The following is a 14946-nucleotide window of genomic DNA, read 5'->3' as shown; positions in this document are numbered from 1 at the left end:
GAACCACAGTAGTTATAAATAAAAGTGAGACTTTGCCAGAACATACATAGAACCAACAGGTTGGGAGGGGAAAGGAGGTGACCAACTGGTGCAGGAAGTCTCGATCTATCAAAAATGTATTTCATCATTTCTGCATTGATTTAGCAAGATGACAGCAAATCTCCTTACCATTTTATAGATTTTATCCTAACACCTTATGTGAGGCTAGCAAACCCAGGACAGATGAGCAGTGCGGCACTCAGCTGAGCAGCAGCATGAACACAGCAGAAGTTTTAGTAAGGCAATTTTAGGGAAATATCCAGTTCTCAAATCAGATTGAAAAACATGAATCTGGTTATAAAGAGACAGCAAAAAAAGCTGATCCGGAATGAAATGATACAGTAACAGAAGACTAGAAGAGGAATTTTAGATCATAAAGTCTACTCCTTTGGTAACTGAGGCAATTGCAGCATATTCCTTAGTTCATAAATTTATCAAGCTTGTCTTGAAACTGCTTAGGTTGTTTGTCCCATTACTATCATTGAAAGACTGCTTTGATAGCTGAAATCTTCCCAATTCCAACTGAAAATATATGTGCAGTTAGTATCCGTTTTTTTCTTGTGCTAATTTTCTCCTTAAACTACAGTGACTGTTCTTCCTCCCTCATATTTATGCTGTGACATATTTATAGAGAATAATTGTTCTCTCCCAGCTTTTCATCTGTCTAGGTTAAACAAATCAAGCTCTTGCAGTCTTCTCCTAAAACAGGCTCTTCAGTCTCCTTGTGAATCCTGCAGCTTTCTGTAAATCTCTTCCTGTTTTTCTGTGTCTCCTTTGAAGATGAGTAACGAGAGTGGTCACATAATTCCAGGTGATGTTCCAGCAGTAGCTTGTACAGAAGTATCTTCTACAGAAGCATCTAGTACAGGCAGGTACCTCTCTGTCCTGGATATAGCTCAGCTCTTCCATTTCAGAATCACGTTACCCATTTCCACTGCCACATGGCACCGATATTCATCCTGTGATCAGTTAATCCACCCAGCATTTTGTCCTCCTCTCTAGTTTCTGACTGATGAAGATGCAGTTTGTAGGAGAGGTTCTAGCTGTTGTGGGACTTGCACATTTCAATTCTGATGCTGTTCCTTCAGTTTTCAGCTAGTTTCTTTTGCCTGATCTATTTATGGTCCTCTATGATAAAGCCTCCCTGCTTTGTGCTATCAGTAGTTGTGTTTGTGCATTTATATTTTTGACCCAAGATCTTCAGTGAATTTTGTTTGTTTTAAATACGTTTAAATTGTTTTCATGATCAGTGTCTGAGACATCTTTTTCTCTATCAGGTAGTTTTATTTTAGCAGAGCCTTTTGTTGCTTGTTTGTTCTGTATATACTTCACAGTGTTTGTATTATTCTTCACTTTATCGTGTGATCCTGTTAATTTAGAAATGTGATTTGTTGGAACGAGGGGGGTGAGTGTGCAGGAATCATTGATGCCCAGTTTCAACTTTTCTCCCTGTGTTTTTAATGTAGAGCTTTGGTTTTCCAGGTAGAGTTAACCCTGGAACAGAGGGATGGGAGTACTCAGAGTTACTTTTCTCTTCTCCTTTTCCTAGCTGAGAGCTCTCTCTCAGTGCTTGTTGTAAACAAGTACATTAAAATTAGTCCTTTGTGTTCCCCACGGTGTAGGAATATAGTGAGCTCCAAGGAAACAGACACAGGATTCCCCCCCCTCTTAGCATAAGGAATGATGAACGACCTCGGTTGGTTGTGTTGCATCTGCTGCACATTCCCTCTTGGAAAATTCATGTTCAACACACAAAACTGTGGCAACATCAGAAGCATCTATTGCATGTGACTGCGGGCAAAGTAGAGAGTGTGGTGGAAGCTTTGGGATCTTGGTAGAGGAGTGCTGACAAACTGCCTGTAGACTGGAGAGGTGATCAGTACATTACACTTCTGCATGTTAATATCTCAATGCTATTTTAATTAGGTTAGAAGAAGAGACTTAGTGAGTCAATTCTTGTGGTTTATCTCTGTTTTAAAAATCTAGCCAGGCACATGGGATCAAATAGTACATTCCCTTCAAATTAAAAAGAAATAAACAGTCTGTTTTAAAGTCCCATTACACAAATGAACCTGCTGTTGGATCCATTAACGTGAAAGTTTTATGGAACTCTGCAGCACTGTTTGGTTTCAACAGGACTATTTTAATTTTCTCACTGAAGGCAATAATAGCTGACATGGGGTTAGGACTTGCACAAGGAAGAAATGTAGCTGCTGAAAGTGGAGAGCTGCCTTGCTGCTGCTCCTCCCTTTGGGCTCCTTGTGGGACAGGTACTGCCAGATTGCGGGGAAAACAGTCTGACCCAAAACTTAGTAGCAATTCCAGCTCAGATGGGATGTATGGACCATGATCTAATTCTCAGCCCATCATTTGGAGAAGTCTCCATGCTACCGGTGTACCTGTAAAACCTGGCCAGTACTGACAAACACTACGGGTTGCTTTCTGGTAAAAAGGATGTTAGCAAGCGCTGCACTTTTCAACTTGGAAATAGGCTGAGAGTTGATAATGTGCTCTCTCACCTTTGCATTGCAGGATTATAACTGGGGGAAAGAAAGAGGTAGGGCTTTTTCCCCTTCAGTTATTGAGCAGAGGAGAAAGGTAGATCGTTTTCCTGTGCAGAGGACACTGCGGTGCTGTGATTAGAGTGGTCCTGTTTTCAGTATTGCTGTTGTTACTATAAAATCTGAGTTATTCTGAGTTACTTGGTAAAATAAAATGAGTGGGACAGGGATATTATCAGAGACCTTATTATAGTAGCCACAGCCTTGAGGTACAAAAGGCATAATTAATATGCATGCAAGTATTGTGCTTTTTGAGGCTAGCTCCACCCTCACAGAGTCTGCAAGAAGCTTATGGGCTACCTCAGACTCCCGTGGTTCAATTTAGTTGAACTAAAATTTCCTGGAGGGTACAGGGAGCTCTCTATGTTCAGCACTTTGTGGGAGGTAGGGGAAAATTGGGTGAGAGGTCCTCGATACCTCTAAGGTTCAGTAATTTCTGCTCCTTTTTTTTGCCTTGCCTAAAAGGCAGCTTGGAGAAGCTGTAGAAGAAACGTGCTCCCAGTGCATGTCCATAGAGGGAAAGGAAGACTTGGTTTGTTGAACATTCATGTTAGGATGGGACAAAGTAACCATTAATCTCCAACTTGCTTGTGACAAGGATGAAGAGCAGTTTCCTCCTGCTTTCACAGTCTTGGGAAGTTGTGCCTGTGTCAGAAGAGGACCATCCTGAGAGATCTGATCCGAGAAATGCAATTCTGTAGGCACAGTTTATCCTGAGCATGAGGGAGGATGAGAAGATCTCTAGCTATGGGATCTAGGGGGGGCATTGAGGGCATGTTCAGTGGATGTGCCTGCAGATCAAAGGTTGCTGGATACTTTTCTTCTTGCCCAGGGCTGGCTTTGTGTGTATGAAAAGGGAGAGAAAGGCTTAAAACCCATGAAGTTTCAAGACTGTCTCAGCCCTTGCACTGACAGCCTAATCAGTTTGCTGCGTTATTTGTTTCTTTCAATCTTTTTGTGTCTCAGTGCCCTTAGAAGAGCTTGTTCCCAGTGTTTTTTGCCTTTGGCTGTTAGATGCTGGGGGTAGGTAGTAGTGGTGGCAGGCTGGGGTCTCTCTGAGCCGCTATGTCAGGGATGCAGAGTCCTCCAGCAGGAGCTGTAAAACCTAATTTATCCACAGAGACAAGAAGATCATAGAGCTGAATTTTTCCTATGACCTCTTGGTAAATAATGAATGGCAGTGCCCTGCCTCTTTGGAATCGCTTAATTGAGGCTGACAACTCTTTGTTGTATTACAGGATCTAGCTTGTCAGGAGAATTTTAACTTATTTATGAATATTTCATTAACCTCTAAAGACTGGCTGTATAAAATCGAGCTCCTGCCAGGCCCTGTCCTGTTGATGCTGTATATTCAGTGCTAATGTCATCCACCACACATCTATTACACCTTCCCTCCCCTCCGAGCTGGACCTCGGAGGTTATTGTTGGTGGCAGCAGGAACATGTTCACCAAAGGTTAAAATGCCAGGTTTCTGCTTTGGCACCAGAACTGAACATGCGGTATTTGAGAGGGAATTGCTTTTTGCTTTTCGTTCTGTGATTGCTTGCTGGCAACTGAAGGGGACCACAGGAATAATCCCGAGAGGCTAAAATGGGCAGAGCAGTCTGGCAAGGCCCCTGTAACCTTTGCTTTTTGGCACAAGGAGAGAGATTTCCCACTTATGCATTAAAAGCACGCTGCTTGTTGTCGCAGGAGGGCCTCAGGATGGGTCATTTAGCTAGAAAACCTTAAATCTGCTCTTCTTAGCCTGTTCTTTGGGGAAGGGTTTGGGGAACAAGACTCCTTCAGGTGTCTGCCACTTCCTTGAAGGCAGCTGGGAGGCTCTGTCAAGAGAGCTGCTGCTTTCCTATAGCTCCATCCCTTGCCCCATCCTCATATTTCCCATCTCTGGGAGTTCAGAAAGCACCTTGAGCATGAAGCTCTGCTGGCCTCGGCTCACCCTCCTTCTCTCTGCTGAGATGTGCCAGAAAAAAGTGCTCCCAGCTGTAACAAACTGCAAAATTGGGCTCGAGATGCAGCAGGAGCGAGAGAGCTGTTCTTAAAAGCATGTTGAAGTACAGGCTGTGCGTTGTTCCATGTGAGTCAGAGCAAGAGGATTAAGTTCAATTTTCAAGTCTGGCACTTAATGAAGGCTCCTTTACTCTCTTACAGTATTAAGCAGAGATTGATTCCACTGTATTTATGTTACGAGACAAAGGAACAAAAATGGATGTTAGATTCCTCTTTCCTTTCCCCTTTGATCTTCCTAGGTGGTCGGTAAAATGCATAGATTCTTCTCTGACTGTTTATTATGCGATGATTTTTCAACAAGAAAACTGATGGGAGGGGGCAAGAGGTGGGATTACAAGCTACTATTTAATGAGAATTTGTTGACTGAATGCTCCAGAAACTCCTCGAGGGTATATTTTCAGGAAACAAACTGTATTCAAACTTTGCACAGAAGAGGTATGACATCTTTGCAGATTTATTTGTTGCTCTGCCTGTGAATTACAGCTGCTAGAAGACTTGCTTCTAGCAAAAGTGCCTACTCCTGCGTGAAAGAAGTGACCTATGTGATGCTCTTCTTAAGAGCAGACAACTTCATTGCGCCAGTGCCGTGGCCGCACTGGACAGGGTTGCGGCAGATTCAGTCTGACACCTTGACAGGTTCTCTAAAGAGACTTATTCTGTGTTTTGTTGTTCTAACCAGGAGTAGTGGGTAGGAGGTGTCAGCCATTTAAGGCTAATTACTCCGGAATTTTCTTCTCTCGGTGGACACCGGCTGTTTTGCTCTCCCTGGTGGGAGGAGCTTTTGGTAGTAATTAAAGGAAACAGTCATCTACATGCTGGTGAAAGTGGTGGAGCGAGGCTGATAACAGCAGAGAGTCTCTGAGCTGAATGAACGTGGAAATTAGGTGATCCTTCTTCAGCATGAGCTGTTAGAGCAAAGAGGGGTTTTTTGGACGTGAGGCTGTCAGGGTTTTTTGCTGTTGTGCGGTGGTGGTGGTGTCTCATAGTGGCGCCTGGGGGCGTGGACTGGACAGGGTTGCAGCAAGATGGCAAGGAAGAGATTCCTTGTCTGCTCCTTCCTCTGGAAGCAAGAGTTGAAATATATAATTATACTCGAATAAACTGGTGGGTTTAAATTAACATCTCCAGTTCCCTTGCTCGGTGGGTCCCTTGCACAGGATATTTGCTCCTCTTCCCCTCGAGCTTTCCAGTTTTGTTCATCTTGAGCTCTGAGCCAGCTTCCACCCCGCTGAAGTGTCCAGTGGTGCTTATTGCCAAACTGTCACATCTTGCACCCATCCCGGAGTACTGGAAAGAAATAAATACAGCATAAAGTGGGGAGCAAAGCTCAAGAAGACAAAACTGTCAAAACCATCCTAAGTTGGTACCCACGTGATGACTGGTGTTGCACATTACTTGCTGTTGATATGGAGTCTGTGATGGTGACCAGGGCAGTTGCCTTCAGATGTGCTGTAGCATCAGCAGAGCATCTGTCCTTCAAACAGAAGGACAGGCTCCTTCCAGAGCCGGTGTATGGTTTTGTCCGTACCACTTGTGGGTGAAAAGGGCCCCAAATGTTACACTGAGTGGGTCAGCTGGAGCATTCAGGCTGTTCAAAGCTGCAGGGTTTTGCACACCTTTCTGCACCCCCAACTGAGATACCAAGTCTTGGTCCTTCGTGCGTTGCTGCAGGGTAACAGTATCAATACTCTCACCTTATCCCCTGTTCAAGTAACAGCCCTATTTGCTGTAGATTAAAAAGCAAGAGAGAAAATAAATATTTTCCTGGGTTTTTTTCTCTTAAGTATTCCAGACAGGAGTATTTGAAATGGATCATCTGCATATGGGTTAAGCACTTCCAATTAGACATTATTGCTCATCAACAATAATCTGCTGTGGAGCACCTGTGGGCACAGGGCTCTGCGGTTCTGCTGGGGCAGGATGCGGAGATGGGCAAAGGGAGGTGGATGAGTGGGGAGGGTTGGCATCTGGCAGCGTTGGGGTGTGAGAAGAGACTTAAGCAGGGGCAGGAGGCTGAATCCTGGGGCGTAGGTGTTTGGGGAAGAGCTTGTTGGATGGGCTGTGCAGGAGGAGGCTGGGGGTTTGGAGGGTGTGGTGTGATGACGCTTCCTTCTTCACATGCTTGCAGCTGGGCACGCAGCTCAGGCTCATGGTTGATGATGCTCATAGGGGAGCATGGTAATTTTGGGACCCCTGTGGCATTTGCCTTATTTTGCAGAACAGAAACCGTTTCCTGTAATACCCTATACCATTGTGGTTACATATGGAAACCTTAGGATAACTAGTTTAAATAGGGTGTCTGTGCATTTGTCCTCTTCAGCTGCTAGCAGCAGAGCTGTGTTCCTTTGCAGCAGGCTGAATTTGGCTCACTGGGCTTGCCTGGAGTTTCACCAAGTTGCACTTGCGCAGCACAATGTGGAGGGGAGGTGTCTGAAGAAAAGCTGTGGGCTGCCTGCAGATTGGGAATCGGAGGGAAGAGAGGTGAAAGCTCGTTAGGGCTCCCTTGGGGTAGATGAATTAGTTAATGACTATGCTGTGCTTTGAAAATGCAAATGCTGTGTCAGAGCTAAGTCTGATTATAATAATCAATCTTCCTTTTGAGAGGGTGCTGGAGATGGGGAGGGAGGAGAGGGGGGAGACTGGGGCTGAATTTTTAGATTGCAGATCTGAGTTTCTCCGCTGTCATTAAGGAAACCTGACGTCGCCCAAGAGGTCAGCAGAACTGGGGAGAGGCAAAAGGTGAATTTGGGAGGAATGATCCTTGCAAGCACCGGTGGCTCCTTGACAGGCTGAAGTTAGTTTTTTAATTTTCCCTGTGATTGTCCTGCCTGGAAAGGGAGGGGCTGGCACCTGCTTCTGTGTGTGATCTACCCCTGCTAATAGGAAAGATAGAAACTGCCTCATAAGCAGGATCCTCTGGGGACGGGAGAGGAGGGTGGCTGCTGCAGACGTCCAGCAGTGACAGCTCCTTCTCCCTTGGCACTTTATTCGTTTGTAGCAAGCGTTCCTAGTAATTACGCCTCTTAATTTAGGAGAGCGAGTGGGAGAAAGGAATATAAATTTGTGTATTAACTTTAGAGATTGGAAATAGGGCAAGCGAACCTTCTCTCTGGGAGATTATATTTGGAAATGAAATAGAATGACATTCGGTATAAACTTGAAAAATTGCTCTCTTTTTACTGCAACAGGAGGAGAAAAGCCACAATCCAGGCTGTACTGGAGAGAAGCAGAAGTCAGCATATGTCCATTTCCCAGTTTGCGTGTATCTACAATAATATATTTTTATATATATATTTTATATATACGTATATTTTATATACATTTTTAGGAAATTGTTTGCTGGAAGGTTGCTTCTAGCCCTGTCTTCTCAGTGATAAAAGCACACCAAGTTTGTTACAGATTGGGTAATTGAAAAATTGCTCTCTTTAACAGGAAACAGGAGGAGAAAAGCCACAATCCAGGCTGTACTGGAGAAAGTCAGCATATGTCCATTTCCCAGTTTGCGTGTATCTACAATAATATATTTTTATATATATATTTTATATATACGTATATTTTATATACATTTTTAGGAAATTGTTTGCTGGAAGGTTGCTTCTAGCCCTGTCTTCTCAGTGATAAAAGCACACCAAGTTTGTTACAGATTGGGTAACCCATAGAGACTGGCAACTCTGATCCAGCTAGCCTTTGTCTTTAAAGAGAAAAAAAAAATTATATATAGATTTTATATATACGTATATTTTATATACATTTTTAGGAAATTGTTTGCTGGAAGGTTGCTTCTAGCCCTGTCTTCTCAGTGATAAAAGCACACCAAGTTTGTTACAGATTGGGTATCCAATAGAGACTGGCAACTCTGATCCAGCTAGCCTTTGTCTTTAAAGAGAAAAAAAAAATTTTTTTTGCTTCAGCCAAGTGGGAAATAGGTAGTCCTAAACCACTTTTTATTGAATATCTGATTTTCTTTGGCTTTATTGCTTTTGTTTCACAATAGCATCAAGGATTAACTTTCCCAAGAAAATGTACCAACTAATCCTGGGCTGCTTAGCCTGTTTCTAAATGGCAAGTAATATTTTGTTTCTCAAGTATTGTCCTATTTCTTTGACGAAGAGTGAAGTTCACTAAGAAATCTGTTGAGGCTTAGTTCTCCCCATGTGTGCTTCCCTGCAGATGTTTTAGGGGAACAGCCCTTCAGAATGTTAGTGGGTTGGGCGTATGGAAGAGGTGATACTGCTTTTGCTGAGCAAGTGATCTATGGAAATGTTCAGCATGGTGTCTTACTACCTTGTAGTATTGCTGGACACCGAAATTAAACTCACTGGTGTTCACGTGTGTTTGATTTCTGTCCTGACGCCAGATTTATAAGCTTGTAGACAGCAGGAGGTCACCAAGCTTGCCATGCTGCTCTGTGGGAAGAGGGGCAAATAAGATCCTTAGTCACTGCTACATCCTTTGGAGAGAAGCACAGATAGCATCACTAGAATAACTGGCGTATCAGGCTCCTGGGGAACAGTAGTTTGCCTGTTTTCAAACCTCAGTGTATGGGTCATACTCAGGGTCCTACTTCTCTGTTCTTGTCTATTTTAGTGTACGCTCTTCCTTTCCAAGTCTGCTTGGTTTTCATACATTTAAATATTTATGTATTTAAATAGCTTCTTGAATTGTGTTGAGACTTGTAGTCAAACACAACCTCTCAATTCACCTTTCCATGCTGGCTCCATGCAATTCAGTTCCTATTTATCTCTGCCTTTTAAATGAGCTCTTTTGCTGAGGAACGCCTTTCAAAGGATGTTGCATCAGCCCATTGTTAAATAAACCTTTAGACATTTATAATGGATTCAGCATTTCCTGCTTTTTACAGTTCCAAGAATGCTGAATGACGTGCAGACACACTTCATCAGGATAGGACTGCTGTATCAGCCCCTCACTAAAATGCACTCATTATTCAAATAATAACTGTATGTCTCCAGCATGTGTTCTGTGAAATACGTGTACATGATGTGGGCGAATAAACCGGCCCCTTTTTTTTCAACACGCAAATCCTAACTTTAGTACTGAGTTGAAATACTTTAGATTTTGAGTCCTTTACTACCCAAAAAGAGGCACGTAAACAGATATTTGGTCATTATTTTGGGCAGTATGTTAAAATTTTCAGAAGTTTGTAAATGTGGTTTTCAAGGGGGACTGATTTGATTTAGAAGTTTAAGTCCCGTGATAAGTCTCATTTTGAAGGTGGGGTGTGGACAGTAGGTCAGTAGGATGCTTTGGAAAGGCTTGTCTTCATGAACGCTGAAGCCGACTGGAATCAAGTGGGAGGAACAGCAGGTCCATGGCATTGCAGAGACTTGGAGTGCTTGTTTTGGAGGGGACAAATATGGGTCAGAAATGAGAAATGCCAGAAATATACCAAGAAAATTAGCTCTCTAAAGTAAAGTTTTGTTTCTTCTAGCTGTCAAGAGATGAATTTATAATTTTATGTTTCTCCTGTCATCTCATATATCTTTAAATAATTCCTACAGAAGAGAGAACCAGCAAGGAACACTTTTCTTGTACTACTGTGGGTGTTTGCTATGTCATTAACACTTGGAGGAGAACCACCATCTTGAAATCCTGCCCAGGCAGGTTTAAAAGTAAGGCTGAAAGAAGAACGGTATTTCATTTAATTATACACTAGATGAAAATCCGTCCATGTTCTTCCTTCCTCTCTTCCTCGGTTTTGACTATTTATTTTTGAAAAAGTATCTGCATTTCATCTTTTGGGTATCTGTGGAAATGGTCATTCTATATACTGAATGTGTCCTGATCACTTGCTATTGAGAGCAATAAAGTTGGACTGAAATTCATGCTTATGAAGTGAAAGAGAGTAGAAAAGGTTTGGGATAAACGGGTTCACGTTAGGTTGAGAGCAAGAGACTCCAGTGTATTCTGAGAAGAGAATATCACATAGTCAAAACGTTAAGTACCTGTTTATGTGTTTTATTCACAAGTCATGGGCTCTGACATTACTCATTATTCTGCCTTTTCTAGAGTCATAAAAACTTTGAATAACTTTAAAAAAAAATAAAAATAATAGCTTGGTTTCTTTTCAAGTTGCTAATGTGTTCTGTACAGTGGGGATATCACTGGGGGTCTCATCCTGGGCAATATTAACCCTGAAGCTCCTGCAGGAGCTGTAGGTACTTAGGTCCCTCTTGTGCAGTTTTCAGGATAAGAGATGCAATGCTGTATTTCGCGACAATGTTCTCTCTCTGCTCTCGATGCTAGTTAAAAAAGCCAGATCAACGTAAGAGAGAGCTAAAGGATCCGAGGCTGACCTAGGTCATTTGGTACTGAATGGGGGAATACAGCAATGAGCTGTAATTTGAGCAGCCCTTTCCCCTCTCTGCTAGGTTATGGCTTCTACTAGTTTAATGTAGTCAAAGTAATAAAAGTTTAACTCAGCCAGTTCTATAAAATTCTTGATAAAAATTGGAAGAGTTTAGACAGGAATATTGAGTTAGTCCAAAAAGCAGAAAATGCCTGCTGAAAGTGGCGTCTGGTGAACAGGAGAGACAAGAACTGGAAATTAATTGAGGAAAGGGGATGTGATGGGAATTAGGCAGAGAAAACAGCAAGAGGAGATTGGCTCTTTCTATCCTTATCCCTTCTTGAGGCCATTCTTTGCCACTGGTACCAGGAGGACAAGTGGACAGGACGGGGCAAACTCTCTGCCACCACGGTGAGTCATTTCATATTTATCGCCTGGTCCCCAGAGCTATCCTGAGGGGCTGTGTCAAAGGGAATGGTCTCGGTAACCTCCCCACCTCTTAGGCTTGCACAAAGTGCTGGAAATTATGTAGAATATGGGTTTGTATTTCTCCTATTACTGCTTTCCTGTTGCTTATTTTCCTCATTCAGTTCTGCTGCTTTTCTTTCTCTTTTCTCTGCTTTCTGTCTTGACTGCATCACGTGTAGAACTGCAGCGAAGGTCCAGCTGGAGGAGCGGGTAGTGGCAATGTCTAACACAGCGTTATGCTGGTACGAGTGTGCCAGGTCTGACCGGAGGCTGGTGAGATCATGTTCTGCTTGGATTGTCCAGCAGGCAAAACTGCAAGTAAGAGGAAGCTTTTATCAATGGATTCCTTATTTATTTTGCTCTTTTTTGCTGTTCTCTTCATTCTGAGGACCTATTTGCCTGCGCTGTGCTGCCTTCGGAAAAGCAGAATTGGATCCCAACAATAAGCCACTCCATCTTATCTCAACTAACTTTCTTTTTGCCCTGGAAAAGACATAAATAACATTTTTAATATCTCCGGTGAGATTGGCGGGCAGGGATGTTTTCCTCACTGAAACCCAAACAATTAAAGGAAACAAGCTGCATATTTTGTATGAAATACTTTAACTGTTTTGCTTTCTTTTTTTAAATAACCAGTTAGTGAGGTTTTAATGACAATAATTTTCTGTGGCACAAAGTTGTGCCTTGGCCTGAACTTGAAACTCTCCAGCAGTTTTAATCCTAGTTGAGGGAAGCAGGTCTGTGTCAACATTTAACCGCTCGAGCCAGTTTCATCTCTAAAGATATCACCGTGCGCTCCTCTCCCTTCTCACCTCAGGCTCGTCAAATACTCAGTCCAGGTAGTTTTGGCGCTTGCAAATTGGGAGAACACAGAAATGACATAACATGCCCTTACAGTCCCTGTGCCCTTCCCTTCTCTTTCTCCTTCAACAGCTTATTCTTAGAAACCCAGCAGAATCTCATCATGCTGCTACTGAGTATACCTGGCACTAATTTGTCACTGCTGTATATCAGGCGTGACCTGCACTGATGCTTTCCACGGCAGCATTCACTTGAGTGTGTGTGCATTCACTCTCCCATCTCCTTTTCCCATTACACACTCCATTTTTTTCCTCTCTATGCAGCCAACACAAGAGACCCCAGATCACAACAACAGATTACTCGCCCACCCCCTCTGTCCTCCCTTCTCCCCCGAGAAAGCAGCCATGATTTATCTGCTCGTGTCGGTGAGCAGGTGGCAGTTGGACTCAAGGCTGAGCCTGCTTAGCCTATGATAAATGAGATATTTACCAGCCCTTCCATCTTCAAATGCTGTCTACATGCAGTCCAGAAAGCAGCAGAAAACTCTTAAATAGCAAACACATCCAGGCTTCAGCAGACATGGGAAATGAGAGATACGAGTGTTTTCCTGCTAGAAGTAGGTTGGAATTGAAGCCTGCTCCTCGTCCCGGTACCTTTTATTCCTATTCCTGGAATTATCTGGTGTGCTTGCTTTATCCCCAGCCATCTGTGATGGGCTGAGCTGGGAGAGATAAGCTCAGTAATCAGAAAATTGAGGGAAGCATTTCTGGCTGTGATAATCTTATCAGGCAGCTAATATACATTAACATTTGTACAGCCTGATGATGCAGGTGGGCCTTTGCTTATTTTTTCTTCCTGGATGCCTTTTGACAGGCAGGGGGAGAATGCAGGGCTTCGAGGTGCCAGGGGGAAATTTGGCTAAAACCTCTTTTATACCTTCTCTCTTCTGCTCTGTCCCTGTGGTATCAGAAAGGGGAGGGAGAATAATCCAACCATCCCTTTTCTGCCCTTTCCTGCTAACAGTGCTGCCATGTCTGTCTTTTCTGGGAAGCCTGGAAGGGCAAAGAGGCAATATGTCAAAATTTCAGTTCTGGCTGAGCAATATGACTGCACGTGTCAACAGGCTTCCTTGTAAAATTGGGGAGTTTCTGCCAGCTTGCCGTCTTTGCAGGAAGTTTGCCGTTGCAATGGGATTTTGCTCTACAAGTCTAATCGGTGCTGTTGAAGGGAATGGTGTATTAATGGATTGTTTCCCTGATGCTGAGCACTGAGCTCTCTGTGGTCATAAGTTTTGCATCTATAATTAGGGCTGGAATGCTTATTGTTTTCCTCCTGAGTGAAAAATGTAGTTTCTGTCAATAGATTTATTAGGGGAATTAGTCGCCAGGTGCTAAAAGACAGATGACAAAAGGAGATCCAAAATCTGAAGGGTGAGTATGAAGGAGGTCTCAGCTGGGAGATGGTGCTGGAACAGAAGTTTGAGTATCCTCTAGGTAGTTTGTCTCTGCTTACACTTCATAATAAATCATTTTCTGAGGGGTTTAGAAACAAGTAACGTATGTCATTTGTCAATCTGTGCATTGTCTTGATAGCTGAATTAGGGATACAGATTCCCATAAGTCAGGGAGCCTGGGAATGGTAGAGTCTGGGTAAGAAGTTTTCATGTCTGTAGAGTTTTGAAGTACTTTGTTGTGAGTTCCTTCCCAAGCAAGGCCAGAGGCAGAAAGTATTCTTAATTGTTTGTTCCACCAGACCTACCTGAGCAGCGTGAGCTAGAAGTGTATATTGGAAAGTGCTGGAAATATTCCCCAGTCTTTTGGAGTTAATGTATGTGTCTCAGAGTTGTCCTGGACAGACAGCATAATCCTGTGGTTCATTTCTTCTGGGGAGGAATTGAAGCTAAATGAGGTTGAACTGTCAATACTGAGTTTCGGGTACCACCGAGCTCCTGATACCACACAGATAGTTCTCTGCATCCCATTATCCATGGGGGATGGGTTGGGGAAGTATCTGGAAGAGAAGCAGAAGCTTTGCTTAGAAACAATCGACTTTCTGTGCCTCAACTACCTTGGAGAAAATGTTGGGGAAGGCAAAATGGATTGCAAAGGGAAGCAGGGTTAACTGAGGTTTTGACATTCAACACATGAAGAGTTGTGCTTCACGTCCGTATCCTGAGAAAGGTCTGAACTGTGAAGAACATCATGATTTCCTCCTCCTCCCTTTGCTGTTCGTGTGTCCCCCTTATTAGTACTGGAGGAACTAATACCTTTTCTCTTCTGCAGCTGGAGGTGGAGATGAAGGTCCTGAAGTCTCAAGAGTGCACATCTGAGCAAAGTACTGTCATCACCAAGGAGGAGGTTGACACGCTCAGGTAGGCAAAGCAAGGGGAAGGCTGAGAAGTGGAACTAATGAGAAGGGAAATGCTCAGGGTAGTTTTGCTGCCTGCTCTGGTTATTGCCATCTCGTGGTAGAGCACCGGGTACAGGACCTCACCATGCTACAATGCATGAAAAAGTATATGCGTATAGACTGCCTATGTACGTAGGCTGCCTGCTATTCAGGGAACAGCATGGCAACATCCAGCAAACTTTTTAGCAGGGCCTGTTGCAACAGGACAAGGGGGAATGGCTTTAAACTAAAGGGGGGTAGATTTAGACTAGATAGAAGGAAGAAATGTTTTATGCGGAGGGTGGTGAAGCACTGGCACAGGTTGCCCAGAGAGGTGGTGGATGCCCCATCCCTGGAAACATTCCAGATCAG

General features: G+C 43.4%; 1 protein-coding gene across 1 annotated transcript in view; it reads left to right on the top strand.

Moving 5' to 3' along the window:
- The window catches only part of MAD1L1 (MAD1 mitotic arrest deficient like 1), a 393552-nt gene that overhangs the window by 201468 nt on the left and 177138 nt on the right, over nt 1–14946 (top strand). Inside the window, exon 14 of the mRNA XM_009286395.1 lies at nt 14469–14557. Coding sequence (XP_009284670.1) covers nt 14469–14557 — 89 coding nt within the window. The remainder of the gene's footprint in view (nt 1–14468; nt 14558–14946) is intronic.

The sequence above is a fragment of the Aptenodytes forsteri genome, unplaced genomic scaffold (genome assembly GCF_000699145.1).
Source record: "Aptenodytes forsteri isolate BGI_AS27 unplaced genomic scaffold, ASM69914v1 Scaffold55, whole genome shotgun sequence".
Taxonomy (NCBI): domain Eukaryota; kingdom Metazoa; phylum Chordata; class Aves; order Sphenisciformes; family Spheniscidae; genus Aptenodytes; species Aptenodytes forsteri.
Note: the sequence above shows the minus strand (reverse complement) of the source record. Positions and strands in the feature narration are given on the sequence as shown.